At 42.1% G+C, this 23,868-nt stretch overlaps 1 protein-coding gene across 1 annotated transcript; it reads right to left on the bottom strand.

Annotated features, from left to right (window-relative positions):
- Nucleotides 1–864: 864 nt before the first annotated feature.
- DNTTIP1 (deoxynucleotidyltransferase terminal interacting protein 1) lies at nt 865–23,652 on the bottom strand. The gene is made up of 13 exons (XM_037811568.1): nt 23,491–23,652; nt 22,867–22,937; nt 22,041–22,137; nt 17,100–17,198; nt 11,313–11,381; nt 11,045–11,101; nt 10,740–10,798; nt 9,784–9,829; nt 7,866–7,924; nt 7,706–7,766; nt 2,993–3,064; nt 1,301–1,356; nt 865–1,220 (listed from the first exon to the last, which is right to left on the bottom strand). The coding sequence occupies exons 1-13, from the start codon at nt 23,593–23,595 to the stop codon at nt 1,082–1,084; spliced, it is 990 nt and encodes a 329-aa protein (XP_037667496.1). The 5' UTR covers nt 23,596–23,652; the 3' UTR covers nt 865–1,081.
- Nucleotides 23,653–23,868: the final 216 nt, after the last annotated feature.

The raw sequence follows: 23,868 nt of genomic DNA, 5'->3' as shown, positions 1-23,868 counted from the left end.
AGCGCGCCGGAGCGTTCCGTCACTGCGCAACTGCTAGACCCACCCACTGGCACAACACTATGGGCGACGGGAATCTTGCTTCTGAGGGCCGATTGGTAGGAGAGGCTGCCATTAACTAACGCGTTTGTAGCGGATTGGCCGCCTTTGGAAAACGCTGACCATTAAAGGGCCGAGAAAAAGCCCATATGGGATGAACCTCCTCAGTGAGGTTTCCCCTTCAGTGGAAACGCCTTGCGGTGCTTATCATATACGCCTGGCACGCCCGGCCTTGATCCCTTCTCCCAGGGGAAGGGGGTGCCTTCTATCTTGTGACACTGGCATCCTTCTCCCAAAACAGAACCCCCTGCTCCTCCCCCCAGTGTATAACCTGGGTACCTTTGTTGGGTCCCCAGTGTATGAAAATCCCTGCAAGGGAGTGAATTAGAGACTGATGGCCAAAGCAGAAGACTCCCTATCAGAATCATGGGTTCATGGGTTCTACTTCTCCAATTGGTTTGCCCGTGTGGCCTTGGGCAAGGTAGTTAATGTTCTAAACTGTAAAATGGGGGTAGTAAATGCCTCTGCATTTTTCATTCATATGGTCTCATCAACCCCTATGGGACTAGCTATCACATTCTGCTATGTGCATACTATAGTTCGGTGAAAAAATAAGAAAGAGAGGGACAGGGAATGTTGGCAAGGCACATGGTTTTCCCAGCCTGGTCTCATAAAGAAGATAGGCATGGAGCAGTGGGACCTTCCTGGGTCTAACCTGGGATAGGAGAAGGGGTATCTGGTCTTTTCTTCCTATACCACTTCCATCTAGAGCTCTTATATGTTTTCTCAGCCCCCACATAGCAGACTGCACAGCAGGCTCACCATCTGTGTTTATTAAAAACTGTTTAATTGCTTCTTATCCCAACAACTTTACAAATATAGAACCACTGGCCAGTCTGGGGGGCTTGCAGTGAGTCACTACAAACCAGCCCAGGCACAGCTTAACACCACTGAGATCCATCCAGGAGCAGTCCCAGTGGTGGCCTCAGCCATGTGAGAACAAAGGCTTTGGAGGAGGGCTGTCAAGTAGCCAGGGGACCCAGCCTCAGGTCTGTGGAGGTGCTTCAACAGCACGATGCTCATTCTCTGTCCGTAGTGTCTCCATGTATTTTCGCATCTTCTCAACCATCCAGGACGGTAGTGCAAAGGATTTCAGCTCCTCCAACTTCAGGTCGAGGCATCCCCTGTAAGAGACATTGAGGAGGGAAGTTACAGCAGGGAAGCCTGGAGATAGGGTAGGGGACAGAAGACCCACTGATTTTACCTGTAGTCATCGCTGGCAGCGAGGTCCCGGATGTCCTCCTCGATGAGGAGGTAGGCCTGGCAGCAAAGAGAGTAGTTAATGCTTCTGATTATTTTCACTCCTACTCAGTAACCCTTTATTAAACACCTGCTTAATGTAAGGCCTGCTACTAGAGGGTGTGTATGTGTGTAGTTTACAATTTAGTGGGAGACAGTAAGTAGGGAGAGACTGTCTGAGGAATGTTCCTTAGGACAATCTTTCATTCAAACATAAACTTTGCTGGGGGAGTGGAACTGGTGTCTGGTTATTTATTTATAGCCTTGTCCTCTTTTAAAAAAGGACCTGAGTGGCTTACAACAACATGGCAAGAGAGCTAGAAAAGATACATGGAAACAGGAAATCAGAGGGAGGAAGACATGCTAACTCTGGGGACTAAGATAATTGAGCTTTGTGGCAAAGGGAACCCATGTCAGGGGAGGGGAGCTTGGTCTGCGGCATGGGTGGGGTTCAGGCATGCCAGGGTCGGGGGGGAGGGGTGGGGCTGTGAAGGTCCAGGCTCAGTTGCTGGGGATAGGGGTAGGGGTTTGGCGGGTGGGTTGGACCTATGCAGTGTGGTCCAGGCCTGCAGAACTGCTCTGGCACCATGTCATCGCCTGCACAGGGAGCAAGCCCTCCTGGGAGTCTATCACATGTAGGAGATGTTGTTCATCACATTGGAAATTCTTCTGTGGGAGACTTTCTTTCTAGTCTTAGGATCAAGAATAACTGTATCCCCTGAGTAATTTGATTGTCTTCATCTTATGGGTACTGTGAACTATGTGACAGATCAGGTGTCTTGGAGCCTAGAACCTAATTTGCTAACACCCACAGAAGTGCACAGGTATCTGAGTACAACAATCTAAATAAAAAAACATTTTTAAACTAGTCTTGCTCTTGGCATAATTTTAGGTCCTGCCTTTCCTTTTTATTCCATCTATTTCTTATTTATGTTCTATTTTATGTATCCCTGCTAAGTACCCTGAAATCTTTTTTTGGATTAGGTGTAGGCATATATAGAGTAGTAAAATAAAAGACAGCTTTCATTACCAGAAAGGAGATAGCATGCTGGTTTGCGAGGAAGCCACTACATTCTAATAAGAAAGTCCTAAGTGAGTCCTCAGGTGGGGGACATTGCGTGTGATGGACAAAGCCCTCCACCATAGTTTTAGAACACATACAACGATTCCCCCAGGGCTGTTGCTCTATTTGAGCTGTGTTTAAGAAAAGTTGCTTCTGAAAGGGGCTGCCAGGTGTGGCAAGAAAATTTCATTTCACATGCTAACTCCTACTGGCAAGTGGTACTGCCTGGAGTACTGTTCTGAGAAAGGATTCCATAGCTGTGTCTGGTGGAAGTGTGTTGTGACTGATGTGTGAAATCTGTCAATGGGCATGTGTTGAAAAAGTAGTAGTGTGGCTTGCATCTGCTGTTTCTATGCTCAGCTAATATGATCCAAATATGTGGACTTGGGAGGATGGGCTGGGAGGGTGAGGGACAGGTGTAGGAGACCTAGGGACAGGGAAGGGAATCCAGGAATTCGAGTTCTGTCCACAAGCCTCCCTTCCCACATTCACCAGGCTTTGGTGTCTCCCATATTTGGAGGGAAGCTGCCACCGCCAGAACCCTGGTCCCTGGCCTGGGTCGGTCTTTGACAGTGTCACATGAATAATGCTTACCATCTTCCCCCCTGTTGCCCGCATGTGATGCTGCTCCGCCAGCCAGTGCTTGTCCTGGGGGTCAGCTGCATACTGTGAGGGATGAAGTCACAGGGGAGACGTTAGCCTGGTGCGAGCGGCCCTCTTCTCTTTGGTCCAGAAGCATACTCTTGGCTCCCAACAAGGTCTTGTTCTAGTCTGGTGGATGTGGAGGGCTCATCAATCTTTTCAGAGCAAGCCCAGCCAGTTCCCAGGAGGCCAGGGCATGGAACCCAGTTCCTGGAGATTTACGGCACTTCTAATCCCAACCCTTGCCTTTCTGAAAACACTGCATCTCTGGCATGGGAGGGACTGGTGATTATTTATTTGGGGCCTCCTCTTTTGAAAAAATGATCTCAGGTGGCTTATTATGGTGACCATATTTTCTAAAACAGAAATCAGAACACTTCATGCACTGAGGGAAGCAGAACAGCATCACGGTCAGGATCTTGTTTTTGGAGTTAGACAAACAAGGTTTAAATATTGGTTTCTGCCACTAATTACATGGTGTAAACCAGGGTAATAATTTCTTTGAGTCTCAGTTCTCTCATTTGTAAAATGGAGAATATTAACACTTCTCTCAAAGGGTTGTTGTTAAGAATAAGAGAGAAAGCTCTCCAAAGAAGATGTACGAATGGCCAAAAAGCACACACAAAGATGCTGAACATCATTAGCCATTATGGAAATGCAAATTTAAACCACAGAGAAATACCACTTCACACCCACTGGAATGGCTTATATTAAAGAAATGGAAAATACAAGCAACTTTTGGTGAGGTTGTGGAGGAATAGAAACCCTTGTGCATTGTTGGTGGGAATTTAAAATGGTGCAGCTGCTGTGGAAAACAGTTTGGAGGGTCCTCAGAAAGTTAAGTATGGAATTACCATATGACCTGGCAATCTCACTTCTAGGTATAAACCCAAAATAAATGAAAGCAGGGACTTGGACAGATATCTGCACAGCAGTGTTCATAGCAGCATTATTCACAAAAGCCAAAAGGTGGAAGCAACCCAAGTGTCTATGAACAGAAGAATGGATAAACAAAATGTGGTATATTCATACAATGGAATATTATTCAGTCATAAAAAGGAATGAAGTTCTGATACAAGCTACAACATGGATAAACCTTGAAGACACCATGTTGAGTGAAATAAGCCAGACACCCAAGGACAAATATTATATGATCTCACTTATATGAAATAATTAGAGCATGCAACTTCACAGAGACAGAAAGAACATTAGAAGTTACCAGGAACAGAGGTAGGGGATTCGGAGTTATTGCTTAATAGGTACAGAGTTTCTGTTTGGGGTAATAGAAAAGTTTTGGTAATAGATGGTGGTTGATGGTGGCACAACATTGTGAATTAATTAACACCATTGATTGTAGACTTGAAAGTGGTTAAAATGGGAAATGTGATGTATATATGTTACCATACACACACACACACACACACACACACACACATACACACAGTGGAAGGAGTGCAGGAAAGAGAAAAAACAACTATAGCAACAGTCTAACAATGAGCATCACATGTACATAAATTTAGGATTAAGACCAAAACAAATTGTGAGGATTATGGCTACAGAACAGAATGTAAATGAAGCAGACATGATATCATTAACAATTGGGAGAGAAAATGGAAAGAAGGTGGGAGATAATGTAAGTATTTATTTTCTTATCCTTAATAGTTGGGGTCAAACTGACAAATCTGGCAACAGGGGTATAAGCATATTGAACGGCACACACACAAAAAACCCCCACTAAGAAGGATACTTTAATCAACTAAAATTGGGTGGATGAAAAGATAGAGGGGACAGGGGAAGAAAAAAAAAATATATAAAAATTACTGAAGCATTGTTTGCAATACAAGAAAAATGGGGAAAAAACCCCTTTATATCTACAAATAGGGACTGACTAAATGAACTATGACATATTCATGCAATGAAATACTATTCAGCTATAAAATAAAAAGGAAGTTTCTTTAGGTAGTGATATTAAAGGATCAATAAAATTATGAGTAAGAAGAAAAATAATTTCAGGTAAAGTACCATTTGCATTATAAATAAGGGAAATGAACAGGCACACCTATTTGTATTTATATATTTAAACCATCTCTTAAAAGGTGTCCAAGAAACTGATAACACCGCCTCTGGGTGAGGGAGAACTGGGTGTTTGGAGAGGGATGAAAAGGAGATTTTTAATGTATACCCTGTGTTACCTTTTGAAATGTGAACCAGTAGAATGTTACCAATTCTTAAAAATAAATACAATTTAAGTTAAAGAAAAAAGAATAAGTGAGATAGTATATAGAAAGGGTAAATACAGCATCTGACACATAGTTAAGAGCTCAATAAAGGCAGGTTTTATAAAATAGGCCAAATATTTGAAATAGAGACAAAGCTGGAAAGTCTGGTTTGCATGATCTCCACCCTTTGGGTTTAAATAATTATTTTACTTCCTAGGTATTATAAGTATTAATAAAAATTTTTAAAGAGTGCAGTCTCGTATGACTGCATGGTATGTGAATATATCTCAATAAAATGAAGATTAAAAAAAAAAAAAAAAAAAAAGAGTGCAGTCTCTGACCCAGCAATTCCAGTTCCAGAAATTTACCCTTCAGAATCACCTACACATGTATACAAGGTCAATGGAACAAAGATTTTTGGTGCAGCATCATTTATAATAAAACATTGGAAAAAATTTAAATATCCATCAAAAGGGGAATGATTAAATAAATTATGGGATATCTGTTCTATAAAATCTATACAGTTCTTAAAATAAAATGAGGGAGACAATTAAATAACATGGAAAAATCTCTAAGATATTATCCACTAGGTTTACAGTGGTTGGCAAACTTTTCTGTGAAGGGCCAAAGTAAATATTTTGTCAGGCACATATATCTCTTTGCATTTCTTTCTTTCTTTCTTTCTTTTTTCTTTTTTAACACAACTCTTTAAAAATGTAAAAACTCTGAGTTGCACAAAAACAGGTGACAGGCTGGATTTGGCTCACAGGCCATAGTTTGCCCTGCACTAGAATGTAAGTTCTAAGAGAGCAAGGAGTGTTGACTGTTTTGTTCACTGATTTATTTCCAGCACCTTAAGAGTACCCAATATATAATAGGTAGTCAGTAAATATTTATTCAAAGAATGAATGAATTTTGGGGTGGAATAATAAAGTCAGAGAACAATATAGTATGATCTCACCAAGCAAAAAACCACTAAAGGTTAATAGTACAATTATAAAAAGGTGTTTTCATCAATTGTAACAAATGTACCACAGCAATGCAAGTTGTTAATAACAGGGTGGTATATGGAAATCCTGTATTTTATGCACGATTGTGCTGTAAACCCACAACTTCTCTAATTACAAAAAAGAAAAAAAGAAGAGGGAAAAAAACCCAGTAAAGAGCATATACACTCACAGGTATGCACATGCATGGGCGGTGCCAAAGGCTGCATACCATTGTCTTGGGCTCACTTTGCTGCTAATCACGATTACTGTTTGTTGAGCTTTCAGTATATGCCAGGCACTGTCCTGGGTGCTTTACTGCACTCTCTCTTAATTCTTTTCACCCTGAGATGTCGATTTATCATCATTTCCATTTTACAGATGATGAAACGGGCTCAGGAATGTGCAGCCACTTGCCAAGGTCACACAGCTAGTGAGTAATGGAACCAGGACTGAAGCCACATGCTTAACCGTTGTGCAACAGGAATGCGAACAAGGTCCAAGAGCATATTCATTTAGATGATGATGCAAGCAAAGCTCTTGGAGGAGGTGGATCTTAAAGAATAGACAAGCAGTGATAGGGGAGGAAGGCATTCAAGTGAAGGGAAGAGCAGGCACGAAGACACAAAGAAAGGAAAATGAAAAAGTAGCAAGTAGGCTAAATTGTCTAGGTATTGGGAATCCTATAATGTAATGTAGAAAAGACAGGAAGTGGTCTGCTCTTCAAAGAACTTGCAAACCAAATAATGTGCACAGAACGTGGCAGATAAAGTCCATGACTCTGGGACCCTAAAGGATCTGGCAAGGGATACCCAGCCTTATGTAGAAATACAAAAAACATGTTTTGAACATACATGTCCTACTATCTTTCTACCATATTTTGTGACTAATAAAATACAGATTAATTCCAGATGGTAAATGAATTCATGATTTTCTCAACAGTGGAGACTACAGCACAGCTGCCCCCAGGAGAGGAGACCCCTATTTGAAAAGAGTTACTACTGTCTAAACCAGTGGTTAAAAGCTAGGATCTGGTGAAGACAGACAGGATTTGAATCCTGATTCACCACTTACTAGCTGACTGACTTTGGGCAAAGTCACTTAGCCTTTCTCAACTGCTGTTTGTTTTTTTTTTCTTTTTTCTTTAAGATAGCAATACCTATCTTAAAGGACAATTCCATGCAATAATCTTAAAGGACAATTCCATGCAATAACGTAAGTACAGCACTTAAAACAGTGCTTGGCACACAATAAAAAGGCAAGGAAACTAGCAGTTATTATTGGGCACAGAGTATTGAGTAAATCACAAAGGGTAAAAGTTAACAGCAGAGGGGCAACTAGAACCCAGATGTCCTGATTCCCAGAGCAGTGCCTGGTTCATGTCTCTCTGTACCATCTACAATTTTCAATGCCTTCTACTCCCAGTGCAATGGCCTGGCTAATTCCCAGCACTCACCTACCTTAAAGAGGTGGGGGTGCTTGATGTAGATTCTCCCTCTGGTGCCTCCCATTCCCAGAGCCCTGGAAGGGAACAGATGAGAGGTTAGTATTCTAGCACTGCAGTCCTAGTGGTGAACCCCTGAGGTTCCCCCTCCCTCAGCACCAAACTCTTACACTTACTTGTTAGCTCGAGATCCCAGCACAAAGGTAGTAGATTCATTCAGCCGAGCTGGGTCCCACTATATAAAAAAAAAATAGAGAGGCTGGTTAGGGTGAGGTTTAATCTGGTGCACAGGACAGAAACACACCTCCTTCTGCCTTCTCCTACCACCACCCTTGCCCTTTATTCAACAGTTCATTGAGGAAACTATTTGCTAGGCCCTGGGCTAGATACTGGTGTAGAGAGATGAATAAGATAAAGGCTCCAGGAGTCCACAGACATATGTTTAGATAATGATACCATCATGCAATGTGGCAATGATACAGATGAGTACAGGGCATTATATGAGGGGTATCAAGGGGGAGGGTTTAGCCAGGAAGGCCTCCTTAGAGAAGTAATTCCCAAGTTAATTCTGAAAGAGGGAGCAGGAGTCAGGCAGGTAGAGGGGAGGAAGGAGGGAATTCCAGGTAGCATGGATAAAACCAGGTGAGAGTTGGCTTGGTATGTTGGAGGAACTACCAGCATTTCTGTGTTCTAAAGGAGAGAGCAAAATTAGGGAGTGGCAACTGATGAAGCTGAAGAAGGAAACAGGGAAAGACTGGAGGCCCTAGTATGCTATGTGTAGGGGTTTGCATTTTATTTGTCCTGTAGGCAACAGGGCATTGTTGAAAGCCTCTCAACAGGAAGTGACAGAGTCAGGTATGTTTTAAAGATAACTCACCCTTCCAGCAATGTGGACAATGGATTAGAGACAGCAAAACCATAAGCCGAGAGGCCAGTTTAGACGCTGTTATAATAAAGCCGTTTTGAAAGAAGATGAGGGCCTGAATTAGGACAGTAGTAGGGATGAAGAGGGGAATAGGAAGTCTGATATATTTAGGAGGCAGAATCACCCAGGACTTGAGTGGATACAGGGAGGTGAAGGAAAGGAAGAAGCACAGATGACTAAAGTAGAGTGTCTTAACAGAGGATCTGTGATGAACAATTCTGAGTTCAATTTTGGATATACTGAGTCTGAGGTTCTGAGGGAACCTCCAGGCAGAGAGGTTATATCCTTCAGCAGGCAGAAGGATATAAAAGTCAAACTGCAAAGAAAGATCTGGGACAAAGAGTTCTGGGAGCTTTACCACACGGGTGATTCCTAAAACATGAGAGTAGATGGTTCTTCCAGAAAGAAACTTTAGGTGGCGAAGACAAGTGGGCCAAGGAGGTAAGTCTGGGGAACACTAACATATATGGGTCATGTTGAGGAAGAACTCACAAAAAAGAGAGAAGGAATGTATGGAGAGGAACAGAAAGGTCTAGGAGAATGCAGTATCACCAGCTCTAAGGGAGTAAAGAGTTATAGAAGAAAGAGGGGATTACCAGAGTGAAAGCAGAAAGGGCTTGTCAGACAAGAGGTGGACAATGTCTACTAGACACAGTCTCAACCACAGCAGCAGCATTTTATCTACTTTACTGAAGAAAGGAGTCTTCAGTGTATACTCAAGTATATTAAGAATATAAGATAATTAGATAAAATAAGATAATTTCTTGCTCACAGGGGAGCTGGCAGGAAAGGAGACTCCTTAACTAGAGAATGGTAACAATCTATCTTATAAGGTGGTTGAAAAGATTAAATGAGATAATCCATAGAAAAGGTTTAGGATGGTGCCTGTCACATATTAAGCACTGAATAAATATTAGTGGTCACAAGCTTTTACAAGGAGAAGGCTTCTCCAGCAAAGATTCAAGTCCTTTCCTTTTCTTTTCTTTGCTCCTAATTCCAGTCCCTACTTGGGATCCTTCCTGAAGGCTGGTGTCAGTGGGGGCAGGGAATATGGCTCTGGAGTGTGCACTTCATTTCCTACTCGTAGCCCTTTTCCCTCATGGTGAGCCCCAAAGCCTTGGTTGAGTCTCCCTGGGATAGTGGTCACTGCCATGCTCAGAAAAACTTACCTTGGGGCCCTCCCGGCGAATTGGTTCACAGGATTTTGGTTTCCATCTGATTGGAAGGAAAGAAGAAAGGTGAATTCTCCAAGGTGAGACTTAGGATTAGAGAAAGTTTGCTGCTGGTGGTAAGGGTTCCTCACACCCTCTCCCTTTAACACTGGGTGTATTTCTTCCAGGTAAACCATCAGAGGAGGTTCAAAGGAAACAAAGCACTGCACTAGAAGCCATCTGAGTACGTGCTCTGGTATCACTTAGCCATGGGCAAGGCCAGGAGCCTCTCTGAGGTGCAGTTTTCTCATCTGTCAAAAGGTAATAACAACAGCAAGTACCTTCTCTATCTCATGCTAGTGAGGAACAAAACTGCTTCAGGTAGGAGATAAATGCACTTGGCCATTAGTACCATTCTGTCCCCTTGGCCCGTGATTTCTTACTGTCTCCATCCTCCTTCAACCAGACCAGCTCTGGCTTCTTCTGCTTTACATATTGGGCATCCATGTAAGATTTGATTTGGAGGAGAGATTGTGCTACTTCAAAAATGTTTCAAAACTACCATCCTGGAGGCAATGTAGTATAGTTTCCCCCTTATTAGCTGTCTGACCTTGGGAAAGTAATCTTTCTGAGTCTGTTTCCTTATTTGCATAATCAATTATACCTTCTTTAGAGAGTGGCTGTAAGTATTAAATGTTAAAATATGTAGGGTGCTCAGACCAGTTACTGGCATATTATGAGCATGCAATATAAGCTAATAACAATTACAAAACTCTGGTGTTCAATTAAGCGGGGGCAAAACCAAGATAAAACAGGTATCTCCTTACCCCTCAAACTAGGGTAACCCTCTTTAATGGTTACCTGGTGATCTAATTTTGCCAGGCACAGAACTCTGGCCCCCTTCCCTCCAAGCCCCTTCCTCCCTCTCTCCCTTCAGCCCTCACCACATCACCACACCGTTGGCCCCTACTCACACCATGCCTGCAGCTGCCCGGTCATTGGACAGGATGTGTCCTGGAGGCCTTCCCTTTCTCTGCCACAAAGAAGAGCTGTCAGAGGCCTGACCCCATGGGAAATCTCACCCTACCAAATGGTGGGTCCAGGGTCAGTTGGTAGAGATGGTTTTCCGAAAAGAACAAATGATGCTTGAGAGTAAAGAGGGAGAGTAACTATTTCTAAGGTCCTGTCTCGCATGCCTAAAAGGACCCCATGGTGCATTTAGGAAGATCAGCACCTTCTTCTAAAGCTGAAGGGCCCTTCCCAGCTTGAAAAACTCTACCTTTTTGGGGATGGGGCTTCCTCGATGGGTACACTCCTCTTCTGCCTGCCGGCCACGCTGGAAGAAAAGGGAAGGGAATCAGTGGAGACCACTGCCTGGGAGCTTTTGCAGAAGAGGGAGCTCCCTGGCCCAGGCCTCAGAACCCTCCCAGCATGACACAGTTTGAACCTGGTTCTACAAATAGTGGCACATGAAACCTCCCTGGGGTCACATATTTCACCAGCCTCCCAGCCTGATTGGTCCCCTGTGGGGATGCAGTGACTCTGACCTTTATCCCTGGAAGCTCATGGGTCAGTCGGGGTATTACTTTTTCTCCATCTGAAAACAGGAGCTTAGCCTGAAAGGAAAAGACCAAGTTTTAACAATCACTTTTATTTGGTAAACACCTCTTGCTTCCATTTTTATATACATTATTAATTCCAAACTGGGTTAAAATTTTTTTATGGCCCAATACAATGGCACTCCTAGATATGAATATAAATAGATATTTAAAAACATAATTATTGGTCATTGTTGAAAATTTAGAAAATGTAAATAAGCAAAATAAAAAACCCCATCAAAGTGAAATCTCATTATTCACAGAAAATTATTATTAACATTAAACAAAACAAAACAAAACAAAACCTGTAATTTATTGACTCAATAACTGAAATCTAGGATTATCATGCAGGGCTGGACCCAGGTGTTCAGATGATATCACCAGAGTTCAGTGTCTTTTCCTCTTTATCTCTTCTATCCTGGTGTTGCTTCATTTCCAGGCCCTCTCTCTTTTCATGGTGGCCCTAGAAACTCCAGACCCACAGGCTACCACCAGCTTTCAGTCCAGGAGAAAAAGAGCTTCTCTTTCCCAATAGCTTCAGAGAAAGTCCAAGGTTTGAGGTTCATTAGCTCACTGAACCACAATGAATCCATTTGGGTCACGTACCTACCTTAGGAACTAGAGAGGACTGGGAGGAAGTAGACAGAAACAAGAGGGGTGGTATACCAAAGAAAGATTGCCATGCTATCAGCAAAAGAATAAAGCAAAATCAACAGAGGTCCATAATTCTTGAGCCTGTATGATCCTTTAAAAAGTGGGATGATTTGATGGCTTATTTTGACTTCCTGCCATATAAGATGAATTTCTCTTAATCCCTCTAATTCAGGGGTTCTCACCCTTGACTGCACATTGGTCTTGAAAATCCTGATGCTCAGGCCACAACCCAGAAAATCAGAATCAGAATCTCTGGGGGTGGTGTCTAGCATCAGAATTTTTTAAAACTCACCAGGTGACTACAATATGCCAGGGTTGCAAGTCAGTGCTCCAATTTCTCTGGTTGTTTATAAATACACTGATTATACCAAATTCCGAGAGTTGTTGTGAGCTGTTCATCCGAGAAGTGTGCCTGAGTTCCTTCTCTCCCAAATGCTGAACAAGAGCAGGCCAGATGGGCCCCCAAGGGAAGTCTGTAGACATTCACAGTTCTCAGTGTCCAGAACCAGGCTTGTTTACTCAAGGGTAGGGCATAATGCTACCAGGACTCACAGGCCAGAAACCTGGTCACTGCCCTCCAGTGTGACCGGGGTTCTGTGTGGGCCCAGGAGGCCTGATGCTGGGAACCACTGGCTGACCCAGGTTGAGCCTGGCAGAATGCCAAGTGGAAGGAAAAGGTGGTGCCCCTGAGAGAGAGGGAGAAATTTTATCCAGAGCAGGATTTACCTGAGGAAGTTCTTACCCTATTGGCAGAAAAGTCTCTTGGCAGAAAGGGTCCTAAGCTGGCAAACTCAGTTTGTCCTTCAGAATCCACATTGGTAGGTAAGCTCCAGAAAAACAGCAGGGGGGCTCATTGTTTTCATGGTGCTTTGCTTGGCTGAGTCTGTCTGCTGTTAAAACACTGGGATGGGTGGCAGGAGCTAAAGACTCCTTTGTGATCTTTGGTAAGTCCCTTCCTCTCTCTGGGCTTCAGTTTCCCCATCTGTATAACAAAGGGGTTGGGCCAACTCACCCCTAAGGTCCTTTGCTGGAGGCTGTTCCAGGGGCCCGCTACCATAAATGATGAATGTTCCCCTTCCAGAGACTGCACATGTGTTGCTCTGCCCTACTATCTGTCCTGAAGGACAGAGTCTCAAGGCGTCCCATGGACCTGGCCCTTTCCAATTCATTTGCTCTCAGCTGAGTCCCCTCTGGTCTTCAGAAGGTTCGGTTTCATCCCAGAGCCTGCAGGATTTCTTTTTTCTTTTTCTTAAATTTTAACTTTTTATTTAAAAGTACTTTCAAACTTGTAGGACAGTTATAAAAATAATGCAAACCCAATAAAGAGAACTACAATACAGGCTTATCACCCCAGATACCCAATCCACCAATTTTAACATTTTATTACATTTGCCGTATCATCGTATCTATCCATCTATCTATCTATTCATCAATCCATTTTCTTAACCCTTGAGTGTAGGTCATATACATCATTCTCCTTCAACACTTAATACTGCCATGTATATTACCTAAGAACAAGGATATTCACTTATGTGAAGAAGTACAGTTATTAGGTTCAAGAAATTTAACATTGATATAAAGCTTATACTCTATATTCCAATTTTTTCTTATGTCTCAATAATTCCTTTGAGCCTTTTCTCTTCCCTTGCTAGATTCCATCCAGGATTATGTATTGCATTTAACTGTCATTGTCTCTTTAATTGCTCTTTCTTTCTTTTTTATTTTTGTGGGAACATATATACAACATAAACTTGCCCATGTCAGCCACTCCTAAGCATACCACTCAGTGAGATCAATCACATTCACAATGTTGTAGCACCCTCGCCACCTTACATTGCTAAAGCTTTCCCATCTCCCCAAACAGAAACCTTACATCCATTACGCATCAACTCCCCATTCCCCCAGCCCCTGGCAATCTGTAATCTAAATTTCTGTCTCTATGAGCTTGCGTATTCTCCAATATTTTCTTTACAGTTACCATAGAGCTTAAATTTAACATACTAAATCTATACCAAACAATCTTGTTTGCTTTGATAACCACCCTAACTTCAATAGTATATATAAGCTATGTTCCTATACACCTCTGTTCCCCTACCTTTATGTAGTTCTTGTCACAAATTACATTGTTTATACATTGAGTCCCAAAACCAATGATTTACCATTTCATTTACTCATTTGCCTTATAGATCCTGTAGGAAGTAAAAAGTGGAGTTGCAAACCAAAAATACAGTAGAACTGGCATTTAAATTTACCTATGTCATTATCCTCACCAGAGATCTTTATTTGTTTATGCTGCTTCAATCTACTCTCTATTGTCCTTTCCTTTCAACCTGCAGAACTCTCTTTAGCATCTCTTGTAGGGCCAATCCAGTACTGATTAACTCCATCAGCTTTCGTTTATCTGGGAATGTCTTAATCCCAGCCTCATTTTTTTGAAAGACAGTTTTGCTGGATATAGAATTCTTGGTTGGCAATTTTTTCCTTTCAGCACTTTAATTATGTCATCCCACTGCCTTCTTCACACTTAATCTTATCAAGGCTCCAGTTAATGTGACATGGTGATTCTCTCTTGTGGCTTTCAAACTCTCTATCTTTGGCATTCAAAAGTTTGATTATAATATGCCATGACATGGGTCTAATTGATTTTATCCTGTTTGGAGTTTGCTGAGAGTCTTGGAAGTGAATATTTACGTTTTTCATTAAATTCGGGAAGTTTTCAGCCATCATCTCTTTGATTATTCTCTTTGCCCCTTTCTCTCTTTCTTCTTCTTCTGGGACCCCCATGGTGTGTTTACTGACATATTGATGGTGTCTGTTTTAGTTTTATAGGTTGCTCAAGCAAATACCATGAAATGGTTTGGCTTAAACAATGGGATTTTACTGACTCATGGTTTTGAGGCAAATCAAAGCTTCATCAAGGCAATGCTTTTTCCCCTGAAGACTCTGGCATTCTGGGGTTGGCTGCCAATGATCCTTGGTTCCTTTGTTACATAGCCAGGCACATAGCGGCATCTCCTGGTCTCTTCCTTCTCTTCCAGGTTCTGTTTCAGCTTCTTGTTCCCTGTGGCTTTCTGTCTGAATTTCATTCTGCTTAAAAGGATTAAGACCCATCCTGATTGATGTGGGTCACACCTAAACTAAGTAGCCTCATGGAAAGTCCTACTTACAGGAAGTTCACACCCAAATGAATGGATTAAATTCAAGGACATGTTTTTTCTGGGTTACTTACGGCTCCAAACCACCACAATGTCCCTCCCACGGGCTCCTCACCCAGTTTCTATGCTTGACTGTGAGATTGTTAGCTGTCAAAGATGGAAATTTCTTCATAACCAGAGCCACAAGCATTAGTTTGAGTTTAGTCCTAAGAGGATAAGTATAGTGAGAGGAGAGAGAAGTATCTTCTGGGAGGTTGGCTGTCTAGCTACACAAGTACAGCCTCAGAAAGGAGCAAGACTAGGGCCTGGACCTCAGCTTTGAAAGGGCAGAATTCCTTCTTGTCATTGCAGTGAAAGCTGATCTGGTTTTCATAGACTATTAAACTTAAGCTAAACAAATTCTTAAGAGGCCAATTAACTAATTCACTCTAGGACTGCAATATATTATGGTTATTTATAACATTTGCTGGCAAACAAAAGTTTGCTAATGAAATTCTTACATGTTTGACCTGAATCAAGATAAAATTTATAAAACCTTCACACTTACTTGCATCCCAGAATACTTTCTTGAATTTAATTCTTTAACCAATATTTACTGAGTGCATATGATATAGAACTGTGCCAAGTTCTGTGCCAGGCCCCAACAGTGGTATGCAAAATGGACCTAGTCCTTGCCCCAGACCCTTGACATTACTTACATAATCATACAGTATATCTGTAATCAGAAAGGATCAGGGTGGCCCCTGTGCTTTGCCCTGGAGCTACTCTCTAAATTCACTGTATGGGTAAGCCCTAAAGGAGAGCACCCACACAGGTCAATTGGCAAAGACTGAGAAAGGTGTTTTCTTTATTTTCCTTATTTTTTTTGTTTGTCTGGTTGTTTGTTAGCTCTGTCATAAAACTAGCTAGATACAACTTAAGGAACAGGTGCCTCAGAGTCTAAACTTAAGTAATAACACATTAAAATATCAAAATATCTAGGTTTCAACAAAAGGTTACAAAACATACAAAGAAACAGGAAGCAATGCCCCAGGCAAAGGAGAAGATTAAAGCTTTAAAAAACTTCAGTGTGAAGGACAAGACCTGGGACATACTAGACAGAGACTTTTTTTAAATGGTCCTAATTATACTCAGAGAGGTGAAGGAAAACATGGACAAAGAACTAAAAGGAAATCAGGAAAACAATAGATGAACACGAAGAGAATGTCAATAGAGAGATGGAAGTTATGAAAAGGAGCCAAACAGAGTTGAAATCCATAACAGTAAAAATTCCCTAGAGGGGTTCAACAGCAGACTGAAAGTGGCAGAAGAAAGAATCAGAGAACTTGAAGATAAGACAATTGAAATTATTCAGTTTGAGGAGCAGAAAGAAGAAAGAATGAAGAAAAGTGAACAGAACCGTGGCTGACAATTCCTAATAATAACAGCAGCTGACACATGTAAACAAGTTCACTACTATCTTGGGAACACAGCCGTTTATAGATTTGATGTCATGTCTCCTGACCACACCATGAGAAGCAGAGAGGTGGAAAGGGTGATAGTCTCCATGATATAAAAAGGGGCTGTGACTACTTGAAGGTGATCCAACAAGCACTTGCAGAGGTGAGACAGACCTTAGCTATTCTAACTCTTGCTTGTTCTAAGTCACAATTTCCTCAACTGCAAAGTAAGGATTAAAAAATACCTCTGTAGAGGGTTTCTTCTGAGATGTAAATGGAATAATGCATGTACCTGGCATATAGTAACTACTTGATAAACGTTAGCTTCTTCTTCCCTTCCCTTTTCTGTTGGCAACAGCTCCAAGCCCGATTGGGATGTAAGGGGCTTCTTGGGCATTCCCCAAAATACCACTGATGAGGGGATCGCACTTCTTAGTAGAGCCCTTAGGTAGCAGAGTACCTACGTCTCTTGTCTCCTTTGGTCTCACCTGCTCCAGGCAGCTCCGACAGGCCTCCTGGATCAGTTGCTCTGCATCCACTTCTTCCCCAATGTTATCTCGCACATTCATTGCTGCCTTTTGGAAGAACTAGGGTGAAGCACAACAGAGGACAAGGTCAGAAATTCTGGCATATTTGTATCAATCTGAGGAGAAATGAATATAAAACAAAAGTTTTTATCCTACTTTCCTGTAGAAGGGAAATGTGGTTATGAGCATGGCTTTGGGATCAAACTGATTCATATCCCAGGCTGTAGCAGGTCCCACTCAATTCCCTCTCTTTAGGATGTAATCATGGAGGTATTCAAAGGATGGTCTCTACAGCATTAACAAGTTAAAAGTACAAAACTGAAAAATAACCTAAATGTTCATCTACAGGATAATTATGGCATATCCAGACAATAACTTGCAACTGTTAAAAATGACAGTAAGGGTGATAAAAGAGAATATTTTTTTCTGACATGAAAAGGTATTCATGATATACTGCAAGTAAAGGAAACAGTTTATCAAAATAGTTTGGTACAGTATGAGTCTATTTATGTAAAACAGCAAAAAGCAAATACACCAGACAAGAGAGCTGCCAAGATAAATACTATAATAACAGCAGTGAGACTATGGATGATTGTTTTCTTCTTTTTGCTTATCCATATTCTCTACATTTTTATAATGCATATATATAACTTCTGTAGTTAGAAAAAAAGAATGCCAGTGCTGGGAGTGAAAAAGCCAGGGTAGGCCAGGAAAGATCCGGATAGCAGAAAGTCCTACTGAATTTTAATTTTGCTCAATCTGAAAGATACATTTATGGAATAGGGAGGAGTGAGACTTGGCATGGTTCCCAGGACACCAGTGGCCCCAACTGGCCAGGGAAAGGAAGACAGATGCTTCTTCTGGGTAAGAGGGAGAGCTTGAGCCTGAAACCCCAGGAACAAGGTAATGTGAGACCCAAACTGAGGCACCTGGGAAACATTCATAAAAAGAATCCAAGTTGTATTTCCAAAAGAAAGCTTTGCTTGGGTATAGGAAAATTCTAGAACCTGTAAACAATGCTCCTACTATAAGAGACAACCATGGAAATGTACTGTCATTTTATATTTAGCAAAGTCAAATCTCTCTATTGTTAACATCAAACTAAGGAAAGAGGGTGAAAGGATTGGATTTCAGACCTAAGGAGCAAAATTCTTCAGATAAAATTAATCTGATCAAATTCAGATCACATGCAACTTTAAAACAAAAAAATTAAAAATTGGAGATTAATGCTGGTGCTCAATATTGATTACTGGTTAAGTGAAAGCCAGTTAAAATATTTTGAATACTTTACAACTAGCTTGTGAAGTGGGAGTGTGATGAATACATGGGGTGAGTGTATGCTACCTCTGGACCAAGAATGAAATCAGGTCATGAACGAGGCATTTTCAAACACTGTTGGTAGAAATGCAAAATGGCACAATCTTTCTGGAGGGAAAAATGTATTTTCCCTTTTATCTACTGGGCCAGTTTGTATATATTATGTCCTCCAGAAAAAGCCATATTCTTTAATGCAATCTTGTGGGGGCAGATTGATTAATCTTTTTGATTAGTGTGTGACCTCTTGATTGAATGTTTCTGTGGAGATTTGATCCTGCCAATTCACGGTAGGTATTGATTAGTTTACTGTGTCCTTTAAAGAGAGCTCACACGGAGAGAAGAGAGATGAAAATGCTCTGGGATATGCTAAGCCAAGGCCCAGATGCTTGCTGACGCTTTGAAATGGCAGCCCAGAGTTTGCTCCAGATATGCTAAGAGAGGACAAAATGCCCCAACTGCAGCTGAGGGAAACTTTTGGATAGATGCTTGGGAGCTGACAGAGACGCTCAGAGATGCTTGGAATTGTGGACAGAAGGACACCTGGAGATGCTAAGCTAAGGATGCACAGGAGCTGAGAGAGGGGCTAAAACACAAACTGGGACCAGCAGATGCCGGCCACGTGCCTTCTTAGTTGACAGAGGTGTTCTGCATGCCACTGGCTATTCTTCAGTGAAGGCACCTTCTTGTTGATGCATTAGTTTGGACACTTTTATAGCCTTAGGACTGTAAATTTGTAACCTAATAAACCCCCTTTATAAAAGCCAATCCATTTCTGGTATTTTGCATAATGGCAGCATTAGCAAACTGGAACATCTACCAATTCCATCTATAGGAATTTATCCCCCAGAAATACTCTCACAAGTGAACAAAGATGTCCATTCAAGGTATGCATTATAGCACTGTTCGTAATAAAGAAAAACTGGAAACAACCCAAATGTTCTAGGGATTGGTTAGTTAAATTGTGGTACATCTGTACAATAGATTTCTCTGTAATTATTACAAAAGAAACAGGGTAAGTTTATGTACTGACCTAGAAACATGATTAAAATATATTGTTGAGTGAAAAAAGCAAGTTGCAGAACAATATGTGTAAAACAATCCTAATTTTTTTAAAAAAACATGCACAAGCAAACATATACACAAATATATCTGGGAGAATAGGTACTCTTAACAGTTGGTATCTCTGAGAGGTGAGTTTTAATGACTTTCAGTTTTTTTTTTTTTTTTAAATATCTGTATTATTTTTCCCAAAAGTTTCTTATAAAAATTTTCATACATACAGAAAAACTACAAGAATTATTCAATGAACATCCAACACCCACCACTTAGTCCATAATTAACATTTTGCTATATTTGCTTTATCACAATATCTATTTATCCATCCCTCTATCCACACATCAATCCATTTTATAATCTATATTATTATAATAAAAACATGCATTTAATAATTAGAAAATAAATCAATAAACAGTAGCAATGTCTTGGATGAGATCAGCAATATCTAGAAATGACCTATCAAAAAAAATTTTAGAGAGTCAGTAGGTGAGATTTAGTAACATAATCAAATTGATCAGATGAGGTCGCTCAAGAGTATAAACTTACAGGAAGCAGTGATATAATTTGTACCCTGTCTGAAAACAAATATAATAAGGAGGTTTCTTCACAGCCTATGTAAGAAAGGAGCCCAGAGCCACAAATTGTGTTTATCTAGCACTTGTCTAGGAGAGAAAGTTCCTCAGTTATGTTATCCACTATTGAGAAGCAATAAGGAAAGGGCTTTGGAGGCTAACAATCCTGGAGTGAATCCTAGCCTATCCTCTTCATAGTGGCTTAATTTTTTTATTTCTGCATTATGTAAAGGTGTGGAGGTGTGAGAAAGCATGGTGCATTCTGGGACAAGCTAAAATTAGGGACAGAAAAAAATAAACTTACGACAGGGCATACATGGAGGGGGAGGTGGCTGAGGTCTGATCACAGTATACCATATGTGCCATGTTAAGGAATTTGGATTTTGGCCCAGAAGACAATGGAAGTCACTCAGGGATATAAACAGGGAGTGACACCACTGGATTTACACACTTTAGAGATTACTCTGGCCGCTCTTTGGACGGTGGGTTGAAAGAGGGCAAAAATAGAGGAAGTTAGGGATTATAGCAGGAGTCCAGGTGAGAAATAATGAAGGATGAACCAAGAAAGAGGCATGGGAGAAGAGGGGGCATGTGTAACAGGTCGTGAAGTGGAATGTATAGGACTTAACAACTGGATAAGGAAGATGAAAGGGAAGGCAGAATGATGATACCATTCTAGGTGAATGATGGTACCATTCAAATTTAACATGTCTAAAACTGAGCTCCTGATTGCCTCTGCTTGTTCCTGTCTTCCTTGTTTCAAGTAAGTGGCAATTTCCATTTTTATAGTTGCTCAGGACAAATAACTCAGGAGTCATTTCTCTTTATATTTCATCCTGCACACCCAAATCATCAACAAATCTTGTTGCTACCTTTCAAATATATACAGTCTTTCCCAACATCTTTACTGCTAACACCCAAGCCCACCATCATCTTTTGTCAGAACTATTTCAATAAGCCGCCTACATGGTCATCCTACAGACAATTCTCCATGCAACAGAGCGCTCCTTTTAAAATGCTCAGATCATGTGTTCTGCTCAACTCTCCAAGGGCCTCTATTTTACTCAGAATAAAATCCAAAGTTCTTACCATGGCTTACAAGGTCCTTCACGAGTTGGACCCTGGTGACCTCTCTGCCCATCTCTCCTTCTACCTTCCTGCTCAGTCTACTCAGCCACACTGGCCAATGTGTTGCTTGGACATGCCAAACACATTCTTGCCTCAGGGCCTTTGCCCTTGTTCCCTCTGGGGGCACTACTTTACCCCTCAGATCTTTCCTCACTTCATTCAGGTCTCTGCTCAAATGTCCCCTTATGAGAGGGTTTTCCTAGCTACAACATATAAAATAGCACTCTTGCGTCCCACTGGTCACTCTCTCCCCATCCTCCTCTGTCATTCCCTAATATAGTACTTATTTGTTTAAAGAGAACAAGGATGTTATTGTTTTGTTTAATGCTGCATCCCCAGTGCCTTGAAGAGTGCCTGGCACTATAGTAGGCAGTAGATAAATACTTTTGGAATGAATGAATGAACACAAGAGGAAGGAGTTAAGGAAGAAAAACAAAAAGTTCAGTTCTGAACATGTTGTGATTGAAGCATCTATGGAACATTTAAGTAGAGGCATGTAGAAGTTTTTTAGGGGCCCAGAAAAAACTTTTAAATAACAATAATGGTGATATTATTAAAGAAGTAATAAAAACACTTGTTGGATGCTTATTATGTTTCTGGAACAGTGTTACGCACATTATACTTAATTCATTTCATGCGTACAATAGCTGGCAGAAGGGGTATTCAAATTATCCTCAAAAAGAGAAAAAAAATTGATTGGATTTCAGAATTAGAAAATTTAGATATCTGTGTGTACTAGATAGAGGCAGGAAAAGGGCTAATGCAGGAAGGAGTGGGCTGCCCACGAGTCTTTCTCCCTGTTAATCTTTTATCCTTGTGTTCCTCTCACCTTCATATACTTGTTAAAGACAGTCTGGATTTCCTCATTGATGCTAGGCTGCAGGACAGCACGGAGGAGGTCCATGGAGATGGCAGGATCTGTGAAACTGCATTCAGGGGAGAGACACAGTCAGAAGACATGGCCCAAACATATCCTTTCCCAGTCTGTCGAGCTACTTACTGATATAGGATCCTTTAACAGCAATAACAAATAGCTTTTATTGAGAACTAGCTATGTGCAAACCACATTAGATGCATGACTTTATTTCATTCTCATAAAACTCCATGAAATGAGAATTATTTTAAAAGTGTTTTAGGAAAATACAATATTCATGCAGAAAAATCCACTTACTTTGACAAATAATTATAAATACTACCCAGGTCAAGAAATACAACCATCATCCCAAGGGCTCATCTGTGCTCTCTCCCTTCCCTGAGAAGGACATTACTATTAGCCCTGTTTTACTCTTGAGGAAACAGGCTCAGAAAGGTTAAGTTGCTTGTCAGAGCCTGCATTAAAACTCAGTTGTCTGACTCCAGAGCCTGTGTTCTTAACCCCTATGCCACATTGCCTCTTTAGAGGCCTCAACCACAGAGCCAGTGAATCTAAGGGATCTTAGGAAGAGTTCAATCTACCCTCCCCATTTTGCATGAATTTAGAGAAGGAAGTGACTTGCTCAAGGTCACAAACAGTTACAGAATCTGGGTCTCCTCTTTCCCAGTATACTGCTCTTTCTACTGGCTGTAGATCTCTTCTCAGCCTTGTGTAGTAGAGATCCCAAAGCTGCCATTCAAGCTGGTGCTTGGAAGGTAAGTCCAATCAGGGACAGCCCTACCTTGTTGTCATCTGTGAGCGGCGGCCCCTTCGCTGCACCTGTCGGTGCTTTATCATGATGTTCCAAGGATTCTGTGGGGACCAAGGAAGCAGATGTCATCGAGGCCTGTGACATAGGGTGGGGTGGGGTTCCGAGGTGGGTGTAGAGTTAAACCTAGACATCATTGCTTCTCAGATCCCTTCACCACCTCTCCGACCTTGGGGTGGGGAGAAGGGCAGTAGTCGGAAGACTCTGACAGGGAAGAAGACTCAAAAGTCCCAAATCCACTTTTTCTGGAACGGCAGGAGGAAGGGACCCAGCATTTGCCGAGGGCCTACTCTGTGGCAGGTGACGTACCCGCATTTATCATCCCCCCATCCCCACAAGTCTATAAGGCAGCTACTAATCATCTCTATTTTATATTAGAGCAAACTGGAGCTCAGGGGGTTGACTGGACTGGTCCACGTCGCCTAGCTAAGAGAGAGGCACCAGAATTTGAATCCAGGTCGTCGGGCTGCGAAAATGCCAACAACCTGGCAGCACCAGTCTCCGCGTTCTCTCGCCCGCGGACCAGGGTCCCGGGAGCCCGAGGCCCTGTCCGGCCCGAGCCCACGTCCGGCCCTGGCCCACCGGGGGCGCCCTCACCGTGAGAACTAGCTGCCCTGCTGCGCCCGCGTCCCCATGCTCGGGGACACCTCGCTCTGCCCCGCCGGGTCCCCGCGGCTGCTCAGCGTCGCCAGTGGCTCCCATGGCGTCCCAGGTCCCCACAGCTTCTGTCCGACTCTACCACCGGCCGGAAGGTGGCCTCGTGACGTCATTAGAGCGCGCCGCTCGCCTGCCCGTAAGGGCGCCTGGGCGAGCCGCCGAGTTGCCATGGGAAACGAACTGCCGCTTCTTGCCCAGGTGCCGGGTACAAAGAGGCCTTGTGTATGTGGAGAGCTGCAGTTTTCCCCAGCGAGGGCGCTGCACCCTGGGAGTGGACAGTGGGTCGGTAGCGAGCTTATAGGGAGCGTTGAGTCAAGG

Source organism: Choloepus didactylus, chromosome 19, assembly GCF_015220235.1.
Source record: "Choloepus didactylus isolate mChoDid1 chromosome 19, mChoDid1.pri, whole genome shotgun sequence".
NCBI classification, from domain to species: domain Eukaryota; kingdom Metazoa; phylum Chordata; class Mammalia; order Pilosa; family Megalonychidae; genus Choloepus; species Choloepus didactylus.
This window is presented reverse-complemented; position numbering and strand designations above follow the sequence as displayed.